Genomic DNA, 11,052 nt, shown 5'->3' with positions numbered 1-11,052 from the left:
ACGTGTGTATGGTTTTGAACTTTTTCTTTATTTATCTCCATGCGGATTTTTGCTTCGATATACAAAAACTTAATTAAATTGAGAGAGAAAGAGAGTTCAGCTGTGTGGACATAAATTATTTATTTTTCTTCTTGTGATGCGCCACGGCGCTGACGTACTGCTGTGTGTACTTATTTAAAAAAAAGCTTTTCTCTAGGATTGCATTCGGTATAAAATGTGGGAGTTTCAAGGGATTTTCGGCTGCAGTACGACAGCGCGGCAGCCAAATGCTCATCGTATAGAAAAAAGAAAACGACGCACGCGTTTGCGGAAAGCGAGTCTCCGCGAAATTCATACAGTTAGAGAGTAAACAGTAAGGCTTCGCGGTGACAGATTACATGGGTCTTCCCATGCCGCGACCGGGCATCTGTGGCGCATCGCCGCCTCCGCTCTTCGGACTCTTGATGGTCTCGTCGACCGAGAGAATGAGACAGGCGGCCTCGCAAGCTGCGGTTAAAGCGTTGATCTTCACCACAGCTGGCTCCCAGACGCAGCTCTCCCAGTTGTCGGCGATGTCCTCGTTGTTGATGTCCACGCCGAACCAGCATTTGCCCGTGTGGTGCTTCTGTCGCAGCTTGTTCAGGATGTTGGTCGCGTCGAAGCCGGCATTGTCGCACAATTGCCTTTGGAAAAATGTTAACGTTAAGCGGATTCCTTGGTTTCTTACAACAGTAGAACGCAGATTGAGTAACTTACCGTGGAATGATCTCCAGAGCCCTGGCGATAGCGCCTATTATCAGCTGCTCCTTTCCAGCGATCGTGCGAGAGTAGTCGCGCAGAGTTCTCGAGAGTTCCATCTCGATGGCGCCTCCACCGGCGACTACGGCGTCGTTCTTTATCATACGCCTGACGATCATGATAGCGTCGTGCAGGGACCTCTCGGTTTCCTCGAGGAACTGCTCGGCACCACCACGAAGGATGAAGGTGCAGGTCTTGGCGTTGGGGCAGCCGGCGAAGAAGTTGAATCGCTCGCCTCCGATCTGCTTCTCCTCGAAGCTCTCGCAGTGTCCCAGGACGCTGTCGTTGATATCGTTGGCCGTGGTAATGACGGCTCCGCCGCAGGCCTTCATCGTTCGCCTCAGATCCTCTTCAACCACGCGACCAGCGCAGAACATGTCTCGGTCGGCAAAGTACTGAGTAGCAACGTCACCAATTGGCAGCTTAGACAGGACTACGTTGGCTCCGCTCTTGTAGATCTTCTCTAGTTTGTTGTAGAGGATCTGCCACTCGGCGTCGACGATCTTCTGGTACTCGGCGACGTTGTCTACGCGGACCTCGGCGTTGTCGCGCTCGGCTTTCAGCTCGAGCTCGATGTTCAGCAGAGCGATTTTGCAAGGTTTGTAGGATTTCGGCTGCATCTCAAAACCGGCGTAGGAGAACGTCTTCTTGAACGCGACGCCGGCTACCAGCTCGGAGTCTTCGAGAGCACCTCCAGCTACCTAAAATTCAGACGTCGTTTTTATTACACGACTTTCTTTTCGTTTACCGAAATTAAAGCAAAGATCCATGCTTACCTTCTTGATACCAATCATGTTGAGGGGCAGAAGGTCGTCCAACATAAGAACGGCGTCGACGACCAACTTGCTGAAGAACTTTCTCTGTTGGTGAATGAGTTTGGAGTTCAGAGCCGTGGCGGCGCACTCTTCCAGCGTGCTGCGAGTTTTCTGTGGATTCGATTTCTCAATCTTAATACTGAGCTCATTAATTTTTTCTATGGCCAACTTGATGGACATTCTGAAAGATTTGATGATGATGCGTGGGTGTACTCCTTCCTCAATGAAGGGCTTCACTTGTTTCAGGAATTCTCCAGCGAGTAAGACCACACTGGTGGTACCGTCTCCAATCTGAAAAATAGTTCAATACAATCATTAATCAGAAGTTAACAGCATGCAACACGAGTAAAAGGTAGTTCAATACGATGTAGGAACTCATTGAGACAACTTTGATGCTTTACAAAACTGTCAGTCTATTAGTCACATTTGATATCCTCGGAATAGCTAGTGGCAATTGTTTGTTCTCAAACAGTTACCACAACATTGCTAAAGTCGACCGAGTTTCTCTTTAAAAAAAAAAAAGGAAGAGAATATCAATGACTCACCTCAGCATCCTGTGATTTTGCAATGTCGACTAGAGTTTTGGCTGCCGGATGAATAATGTCCAGAAGCTTCAAAATGGTAGCACCGTCATTTGAGATCGTTCCCTTGCCATTCTGGTCAACGATCAGTTTGTCCATGCCACGAGGGCCCAGAGTTGTGCGAACAGCCTCTGCAACTGTTTGACAGGCATTTATGTTGGAAATCAGCTGAGGCTTGCCCTGCGACGAGTCTGTCCCTTCCTTCAGAAGAATGATTTGAGGTTGCTGCAAAATAAAATCAAAATTAATACCAGAACTAACCCATTAATTTTTCCTGTTATATCAAGATAAACGCGTAAATTCGCATCGCGGGTGAGAAATTTTTCACTAAATCACACGAGTCTTGTACCATGTTTCACAAATGACGGCAAATTCGAAGGGGGCTTGCGGGCGTGTATCACCAATGTAAGTTCATATCCTTATAAGGTTAGGAAGACGTGAACCTCGCGATCAACATCATCACCGACCGCGTGCTCGCACTGAAAACACTCGTTTCACGCTCTCCGAAATCTGTCAGCAGCGAAAAAGCACACGAAGCCTCAGCGCTAATTTCAACGCCCGCGGTAAGTTTAAACAAAGCGTACGAGCAGTAAAACTGTAATTGTTAAAATCGGATAACCGTGTGATACTGTGATGGAGAGACACTCGTGATGCGGCTTCCTCAGAGGTGTACAAACAAGAGCAAGAAGCGGCGTACGATCGTCGCACTAGGAAGCAAAACGAGTACTTACCATTTTGGCAAGTTGACGGGAGTCCGGTTAATCGTCAGGATAGATATGATTATCACACGGGGGGGTTACACGCACGATAAACGTTAAAAAGGATCTCGCACAAAACCACACAAGAGTATAAAAAGCCCGTCTCTCTGCGGAGACTCGCCTTGTTACAGAGGGCGCTACGATCGGTTTCTTTCCTTCATCGATATCCCGAATATATATATGCGAGAGATTATATGGCGCACGTGGAGAACGACGGTGGGAAATTTGAATAGTCAGGTGTTCGAATGCGTTCGATTAAAATACTTAAATGCCTTTTATTATCAATATTACATATAGCCTGTGTCATTTACATATACAAATATTTGGAGAAATAATACTGAAACGTTTGCAATAAATAATAAAATTAAACGCAATGCAATAATCTCTAGAGACGGAATAAATTAAATTATTATCGTTGACGCGATCGACTAGCCGTTGTCGGTCTTGGGACACCGGACCGCGCACCAGACCGGCTCTTCTCTCTCATGGCTGAGGGTAGACTCTTGACCGACTCGGCGTAGGTGTAGTAAATGTTGGACAACTCTGGAATGTTTGCTTCTACGCTTTCTCCGTTCGACAGGTGCATCTGGGATTTTCGCATGTTGTTGCCAGTGTAGGCGACGCATTTTAGTTGCCACTCTCCGATGTCCTCGTTCCAGTGAACGTATCTCTCGATGAGGGTCTGGTACTCCAGTGGAATGTAGTTGTTCAGGATGAGCTCCTGCAGTTGCAGCTCGCGACCGATACCGCGAACACCGTCCAGAAGACCTTCCATTTCGCGTTGATGCTCTTGTTGGAGATCGGACAGTTCAGCCTTGACAGATAACAGCATGCTGTGTATTTTTATTAATTTTTTTGTCTTTCCTGCGGCTTCTTCTTGGAGGGATGAGTATTTTTCCTCTATGTCGATTCTCTCTGCTTCCTTTTCCTTTATTGCTTTGCTCAGCTGCTCTTCTCTTTGCTTTCTCATCTCAAGTTCAGCAGCTGATGCAGCGAGCAATTGCTCCTGGGCTTCAGCCTTCTCTAAGAGATTTTCTCCCCCGATGAGTATTTTGTTTTGCAAGTTCAACATCTTTTCTCTCAGTACTTCTTTTTCGGTCTGTGTGCGTTTCAGTTCCATCAAATCCATGTCATTCGGATACTCTGACTGCTTCTCTGACTTGTCCTTCTTCTCAGTTTGACTGTTGGACATGCTAGGCATGTTCTTTTTGTTTAAGTTTGACTTAGGTGATGTACCGAATTCCTCGGAAGCCTCTGACTCGTCATCGCTCGTTGAGATGTCAGGACAGTTCTCCTCCAATTGCTGCCTCAGTTGCTCAATTTCAATTTGGAATTGCCTCAGCAAGGCATCTTTTGGATCTTCGTTAACTCTGGCACAGTTCTTGATGTTCTTTGCCCTGTTCGCATATCGCAGTGTGCTAATGGTCTCATCATAGTTGAGATCAGCTGAGCTGATGTTGGCACACATCAGAGTCTTTGAATTTCCACCAAGCGAATCTTGGAGCAATCTGGTCAATTTTGAATTCCTGTATGGCACATGCGAGCTTTGACCATCGACTAGGGCTGATATGACATTGCCAAGAGTGGAAAGGGAAAGATTGATCTTTGTAGCCTCCCGCAGTCTCATTCCAGTAGCTTTTGATTTACTTTGCCTCTCGGAACCAGCAAGATCTACAAGGTGCAACTTTCCCATTTTCACATGCTGCTGTCCATCGTCTCCTATCTGACTTGATTCTACCGTTATGGTAAAGATTGCATGAGACCTCGAACTACATGCATTCATCGCAGTTGCCCCAGTAACTCTGTTCTTGTTGCCAATGACCATTATTCTATCGAGATCATCTGCATTGTTCACAACGTATCCAGTGAGATCTTTGACATAGACTCCAATGTCAGGTCTCTCCTTTACCTCCAGTTTGTAATTTTGATCCTTGCCCAGCAGATCCCTGATCTCTTCATTGTAGATCTCCAAGTACGTAGCACGCACCAGAAACTTCTGATTCTCGTCAGCCTTTGCAATGTACCCAAATATATGAGCAAACGAATTAGGAATAATGCCTCTCAGCTGTGGAGAAGACTTGGATCCACTCATAGTATACGTCTTCCCAGTTCCAGTCTGCCCATACGCAAAGATGGTGCCATTGTACCCCTCCAGGACCTTGTTAACAATGCCCCTAGCTGTCTCATTGTATATGTCAACTTGAGTTGCCTTTGAATCAAAGACGGCATCGAAAGAAAATATCTTGGGTGGTTCCTCACGAGTCGCGTGTGGATTCTTGACTGTTATGGTTTTGTTGAAGGTGTCCGCGAATATGATATCTTGGCTGTGACCGTCCAACTCCTTCCCATTCATAGGCCTAATCCGAACGACGACTCGAACATTTTCGATCTCCTCGTTCTCGCTCGTCTTGTTCTCCACAGTTCCCGGCATTGTTACTTCTGTCTTGGCGAATTACGCGACCTCAACACCGCATCTCTGCAATGAAACAAGACATATATCAAATTTCAGGGCATATACACGACGCACCTCCTCACAGCACACATCACCCACACGCTACCTCCGAAACCGTTAATACCCTCCTCGCGAGCAGCCGTAGTCGGTGATGGAAAACAAAAATTGATTTTACTGTTATAACTTATTGACTGCATCAGCCGATATACTTTTCCGAAGAGGGTATACAAACACACGCAAGCTTGGCAAGCCGCGCATCGTGTATATATTGAACACCCGACAAATCCCAATACAATCACAATATGGGTCTGCTCGAGTCGGATACACCGCGCATGCACGCGACGTTAGCGCCGCTCTTAACGTTTTCTGCTCTCAGCTCTCTCTCTCTCTCTCTCTCTCTCTCTTAACTCGCTCTCGCTTCGTTCGCGGCCGTACTCGCTTCTTTTTAGAATCTGCCATTTTGAGCTGCGTAAACAGCTATAATAAAGTGCGATAATCTCGGGGCAGGCGTTCGACGGGACACCCACCCGATATGCGAGTGCCGTGAGTCGCGTGAGTATCAGAGAAATACGATAACCATGCATACAACTCCGACGCAATCCGATCAATCCTTCATGTGCTGCGCGTGTGAGTGTGAGTGTGTGTGACTCACTGCCTGCATCGCTGGTATATTGTTCGTCATGTCAAGTGTGTACGAGGCTTCGGTGCTTCTTTCCTCGCTTACTCCGAATTTCCTTAGAGGAGCTTCCTACGCACTAATAATTCCTAATACTCCCTCTCCTCCGCGCGACTCCAAGGCCTCTTTTGCATTGAAAAAAAGAAACGCGCACAAGGAGGAGGAACGCTAAGGTGCCTCTCGACGCAATACTTATAATCTTGAGCACCTGCTTGTTCGTCTCTCGCGCAGCTTACTCCAAACAAGTCGATCAGGGACGTCATTAGTATATTTTCACGCGGCTGTTATCGACTTGACGCATGGCCCCACTGCCAACAGTCCTCCTAATCTTGTGTTGGCTTTGCAGAGAATGTGTGCCAGGCGACTCGCGACGTGAATCTCGCACTATCTTCTGGAGCCGGAGATAGTCTCTCTCTCTCTCTCTCCCTGCGGTGGGATTGCACTTGTTTCCCCTCTATCTGTCTGCATCGTAAACCTTCAAGATGATGGAAATTGATCCACCCCCTCAGTTTAACAGCAAGGATGACGAGATCCAGTACTGGATGGATCTTGCACATCAACTGCATCAGAGGTGAGTGGCACTGTCATGTGAGTTTGTGATTCCGTACAAGTGTGACATTCTCTTGCTGCTTCTTTGAATGCAGAAAAGATGACGTGGAGCGAGAATTGGAGGAATTCCAAGAGAATTCACAGATGCTGGAGAAGGAGTTGGAAGCTTCTTTAGAGCAAGCAGACAAGACTAGCAGAGAGCTACGACAGAGGAATTCCAGACTAGCCTCGGAGATCGAACAGCTGAGGAGTAGACTGGACCAGCAATCAGCTGACTGTACTATGTTCCAGACCAGAGCTCAGGAGCTTCAAATACAGAATGAGCAGCTGCTGAAGTATGTTAGGGAATTGGAACAGAAAAACGACGATCTGGAAAGAGCTCACAGGTACCAAAGCTAGTTCTTTTAGTCAGCAAGCTATTAGTGTGGAAATACTTTGTTTCATGGCTTCTTCATTTTTATAAACACAGGGTTAGCAAGGTGACAGAAGAAGAGATGGAGGCCAAATTTAATGTGGCTCTTGAAAAGACTGCATTACTCGAATCGGAATTAGATGAGAAGGAAACTCTGAGGGCGACCGTTCAGCGACTAAAGGATGAAATAAGAGGTGAGTTGATGCAATTCATTGTTAAATTCAGTGGACTAAAACGTCGTCTCGTTGTCGTTACAGATTTGAAGCAAGAAATCCAAGTTCAAGTTCGACATCAACCCGATAATGACAAGTCTGCTGGTGTACGCAATCATGTAGACAGTAACAAACTGCAAATTGAATTGGAAAGCAATAATCCACCGACCAGTACAGTGAACGCGTCAATGACGAACATATCTTCAACGTCGCCATTGAAAAGTAAGATGCGCAATGCCTTGCGGAAAACGAAACGTTTTCTTGTACCATGTTCTTCTAGGAGAAAGTCAAAGAAAGATAAATCAAAAACGTCTCCTCCTGCAAAACTTGATCTTGATTCTTCTCTTTCAACCTCTATGAATAAGCCAACGTCGACTTTTTTAGGATGACGTTTTTTTCTAGACTTCTTTTATGTAGATTAAGTTCCGTCCCACTATTTCTTTGAGAGAATAAAAACTTTATTTTGTAGGTTTGCCTACTTATGTTTTTGTATATTTTTTTAAATTTACTATCAATAAAGATAAATATATTCGGTTATAATACTTTAGTTTTCGTGTTTGAATATTTGTCTGCATGTCTCATATACTATAAATCTAGGTTGTAATACGATACAATAGTAATACGTATCTTGTTTCTGTTTGTTTGTACCTAGTTGGAAATGGGGTAGGGGGTGTGAATGGTAACAATATCAACAATAACATCAACGCACCGCCACTGGCGCCCTGTACAAGAATACTTGCCATGAACATGATCGGCGACCTCATGAGAAAAGTCGGGGTGAGTAGACAATTTTCAATTTTACCTGACACAATGTGCACCACGTGTTATATTCCCTTATTGTCACATGTAGCATGCAATCGATTGAGCTTGTAGCACGGCTTTGAACCTTTTTATTTTCGTCGATGTTTTTTCTTACAAGTCTCCAATACAGAAAAATATTCATGATTACAAAAGAATAAAGAGTAAGATTAAAAAATGAAAGAAGAACAGGAATTGCGCTTAGTAGCACTCGGTTGCGAGAAACCACGCCATGGTGATGATGTATATACTGTAGCTTGGTGTATTGGTAGCTTGACAGGTGGGTCTGCATGGACTGTAGGAGGGTGAAATGTTCTTGTCCCGGCGGGAAAAAAACAATTTCTTCCACGACCGCAAAACCGCCGTCAGTTCAAGTAGACACTCAAATTCAATGTATCAGACAACAACCTAGACCAACCAAATGCTGATTGTGACCTAGAGATTGATGCTCTTAAACAAATTTACTCACGTCCCTTACACACGATGCAGGTTTTGATTTTGTTTTTTCTTAAGTTCTTAATGCTTCTTCCTCTTAATGTTGTATACCAATCCACCATCTGCTTCTTTAATCATCTCTGTTAAAAACTTACTTACCGTTTAAAATGTCGCTCGTTTCACTGTTTTTTTCCAACACTAATACTATATCTGCTACTATGCCCAATTGATTCACAGATCTGGTCTTGAAAACTAACTCTTTCTTTTGCGATTTAGGCTTTGGAGAATAAGCTGAACACGTGCCGAAACGCCTCGACACGAGAAGATCAAACTGTTCGGGATCTCTACAGGTAACACTAAATTTAACGAAAAAGCAGAAAAAAATAGATGCAATTTGTGCTGTTTTGTAGTCTTCCTTTGTTGTGCGATTTTACAAGAAAGGATCATGTACCTTCTGTCCATTCGTAGCGGATTATGACCTATGCAATATATTTATAAAATGTACTACTAATTTTTTCAATGGTCGCTGTATAAAGTGGTTTTTCAGAAAAATGGCCTTCTGGGTACATGATACTCGTTAAATTAGTTTTTATACCAACTCTGGTAATGATTGTACTTGAATTCTTTTTTAGGATTTTACGTCACTTATTGTGCTTTTAAATCCCCTCTTGTGATCGATGTGTTCACATTTTTATCCTTTGTCCATTTGCCTTGTCATTTTTAATACAAAGTTTTGATTTTAGTTTAATTTTTTTTTTCATGTGCTTTGTGTAAAAGTATTGACTTGCACTGCCATGATGCACGATTTTTTTTTAACAATTACTTGATGACTTACTGCACATCCAAGTGAAACAAAATCCTGATTTCGAATTCTTTATTGTCTCTGTGTATTCTCAAGACTCTAAAATTTTGTAAAATTTCCAAGTTAAATTATCATGCAAGGCAATGAATTCCATGAGTGTCTTTTCTTTAGCTATATCTATTTAACAGAATAATGCAAAATATTAAAAAATTATCACATTTCCAATGTGTCACTTACTAAGCAATAATTGTCCATGAACTTTTGATTAAAGTTTGCACTCATTCCATTTGTTGCTATGTAACTAATATATGTAGTGCTCCAAAATCAAATTAAAAGAATTAGCACTGCCCATGATCGTTAGCTATGCCTTTCTTTGATCTGGTTGTATTATTATGATTTTGTAAATATGCAAAGTTTGATTTTTTTTTTTTTTTGTAAAATATTGTTTATACCTTAAGTAAAATTCCGTACTGAAACTTGAACAAAGAAATGAAACCTACGTATAATTTTATTCAAAGTATAAGCTGGTTAAGAAATTGCAGCATTTACGAAATATACATATTTATTAAATTTTCGATCTAACTTATTGTGTGCAAAAATTTTTTAGCCAGGTTGTCGAAACGGTGATGTAAATTTATTGTGTGTAAAAACGATATGAGGGAGGAAAAATATAAGCAAAATAGTCTTAATGCAAGCAGAGGTGTGTAGAGAAGTACCTTGTGCCCACATGTGTATGTTTGCATGGAATATCGGTCTATGTCCGCACGCATTGCCCAAGATTTCTCGAGTTGCCTGATGGAGACGCGAGCTAACGAAATGTCCTCCGTTACCCTGATTTTCCGTGTCTGTTTCTCAACCAGGACAAGAAGACAGCCGCGAGCACTAACCGCTGCTGTGGCGGGCAACAACAACCACATTCGGTACTAACGAGAGCAAATCTTGTCGGCGATTCCGCATCTTCGTTGAGAGGAAACAGAATCTATATGCGTACTTTTCAATCCATAGCGGGGAATGCCGATTTGTTGGGTATTATTTTTTATTGTAATAAAGAGAGAGAGAGAGAGAGAGAGAGAGTCGTATTTTTTAAAGGAAGGATCAAGGTAGATATTCCACAGGTTACCTAATAAAATTACGATGTTTTCGACAGATATGCGTGCGGCAATACTCTCTTTGTCTAACTGTGTATGGAAAAAGTCTCGATTTTCCAATAACTAAGGTTTAAGGTTCTTTTAACCGTGAAGAGATTCTCAGCTATTTTCACGTTATATCACATACATGTCCGTAAGACTAATTGAAAAAGATTCTTTTTTATAACAGTTCTCAATAGTCGTGCTTGTATAGTAAACGAAACGATTTCAATGCTGTACATGTTTTAATTTTCAAAATGTATAATCTGCGCTTCTAAAGTCGACACTGTAATAATCATAACAGACAAAGTGCAAGACGCTTCTTAGTTTTATTACTATTCAAACTCTCGCGCTATAAAGATGACAATTTTATATACAAATTAAGGGTTCGTCATTTAGTGAAATAATAGCTACATATAAATTGCATAATACTATCTTGATGAATAGAATTTTTGTAAATACGTTATTATTTATAAAATAAAATTGTTCATTGAAGAATTGTAAAATATACGAATTGTAATTCTTTTTAATGTTGTAGATATTTATAGCAATGTTCAATAAAAATTTTGTTTCTATGAATAAATGAAATAGAAGAATAGCCAAATTCAGTGTTTTCACTGCCCTTTTATCTGTTTTCTTTTTCAGCGCAATACGTGGA

At 42.5% G+C, this 11,052-nt stretch overlaps 3 protein-coding genes across 13 annotated transcripts; 1 reads left to right on the top strand and 2 right to left on the bottom strand.

Annotated features, from left to right (window-relative positions):
- Positions 1-7: 7 nt before the first annotated feature.
- Cct7 (chaperonin containing TCP1, subunit 7 (eta)) lies at positions 8-3,037 on the bottom strand. Of its 2 annotated transcripts, none has more exons than XM_031921658.2 (5): positions 2,523-2,753; positions 2,138-2,398; positions 1,554-1,883; positions 736-1,478; positions 8-662 (listed from the first exon to the last, which is right to left on the bottom strand). In XM_031921658.2, exons 1-5 carry the CDS (start codon positions 2,523-2,525, stop codon positions 374-376), a joined length of 1,626 nt encoding a protein of 541 aa, XP_031777518.1. In that variant the 5' UTR covers positions 2,526-2,753; the 3' UTR covers positions 8-373. The 2 variants fall into 2 exon arrangements, with proteins under 2 accessions (XP_031777518.1, NP_001136327.1); NM_001142855.1 differs by lacking the exon at positions 2,523-2,753 and adding an exon at positions 2,905-3,037 and having other exon boundaries at positions 11-662.
- LOC100123882 (nuclear distribution protein nudE-like 1-A) lies at positions 2,603-10,998 on the top strand. 8 transcript variants are annotated; one of them, XR_004344572.1, is made up of 9 exons: positions 2,621-2,736; positions 6,406-6,630; positions 6,704-6,994; positions 7,078-7,214; positions 7,278-7,454; positions 7,885-8,009; positions 8,303-8,519; positions 8,742-8,815; positions 10,128-10,998. XR_004344572.1 is itself a non-coding variant. In XM_032596643.1 (8 exons), exons 2-8 carry the CDS (start codon positions 6,542-6,544, stop codon positions 10,192-10,194), a joined length of 960 nt encoding a protein of 319 aa, XP_032452534.1. In that variant the 5' UTR covers positions 2,603-2,736; positions 6,406-6,541; the 3' UTR covers positions 10,195-10,992. The 8 variants fall into 8 exon arrangements, 5 of the variants coding, with proteins under 5 accessions (XP_032452534.1, XP_016838533.1, XP_032452537.1 ...); XR_004344570.1 differs by lacking the exon at positions 2,621-2,736 and adding an exon at positions 5,767-5,935; XM_032596643.1 differs by lacking the exon at positions 8,303-8,519 and having other exon boundaries at positions 2,603-2,736; positions 10,128-10,992.
- On the bottom strand, positions 3,193-6,445 carry kinesin-2B (kinesin 2B). 3 transcript variants are annotated; one of them, NM_001190752.1, is made up of 2 exons: positions 6,268-6,445; positions 3,193-5,407 (listed from the first exon to the last, which is right to left on the bottom strand). In NM_001190752.1, exon 2 carries the CDS (start codon positions 5,360-5,362, stop codon positions 3,341-3,343), a length of 2,022 nt encoding a protein of 673 aa, NP_001177681.1. In that variant the 5' UTR covers positions 5,363-5,407; positions 6,268-6,445; the 3' UTR covers positions 3,193-3,340. The 3 variants fall into 3 exon arrangements, with proteins under 3 accessions (NP_001177681.1, NP_001177679.1, NP_001177680.1); NM_001190750.1 differs by lacking the exon at positions 6,268-6,445 and adding an exon at positions 6,036-6,265; NM_001190751.1 differs by lacking the exon at positions 6,268-6,445 and adding an exon at positions 5,490-5,693.
- Positions 10,999-11,052: the final 54 nt, after the last annotated feature.

This window comes from Nasonia vitripennis, chromosome 1 (assembly GCF_009193385.2).
Source record: "Nasonia vitripennis strain AsymCx chromosome 1, Nvit_psr_1.1, whole genome shotgun sequence".
NCBI lineage: Eukaryota > Metazoa > Arthropoda > Insecta > Hymenoptera > Pteromalidae > Nasonia > Nasonia vitripennis.
Note: the sequence above shows the minus strand (reverse complement) of the source record. Positions and strands in the feature narration are given on the sequence as shown.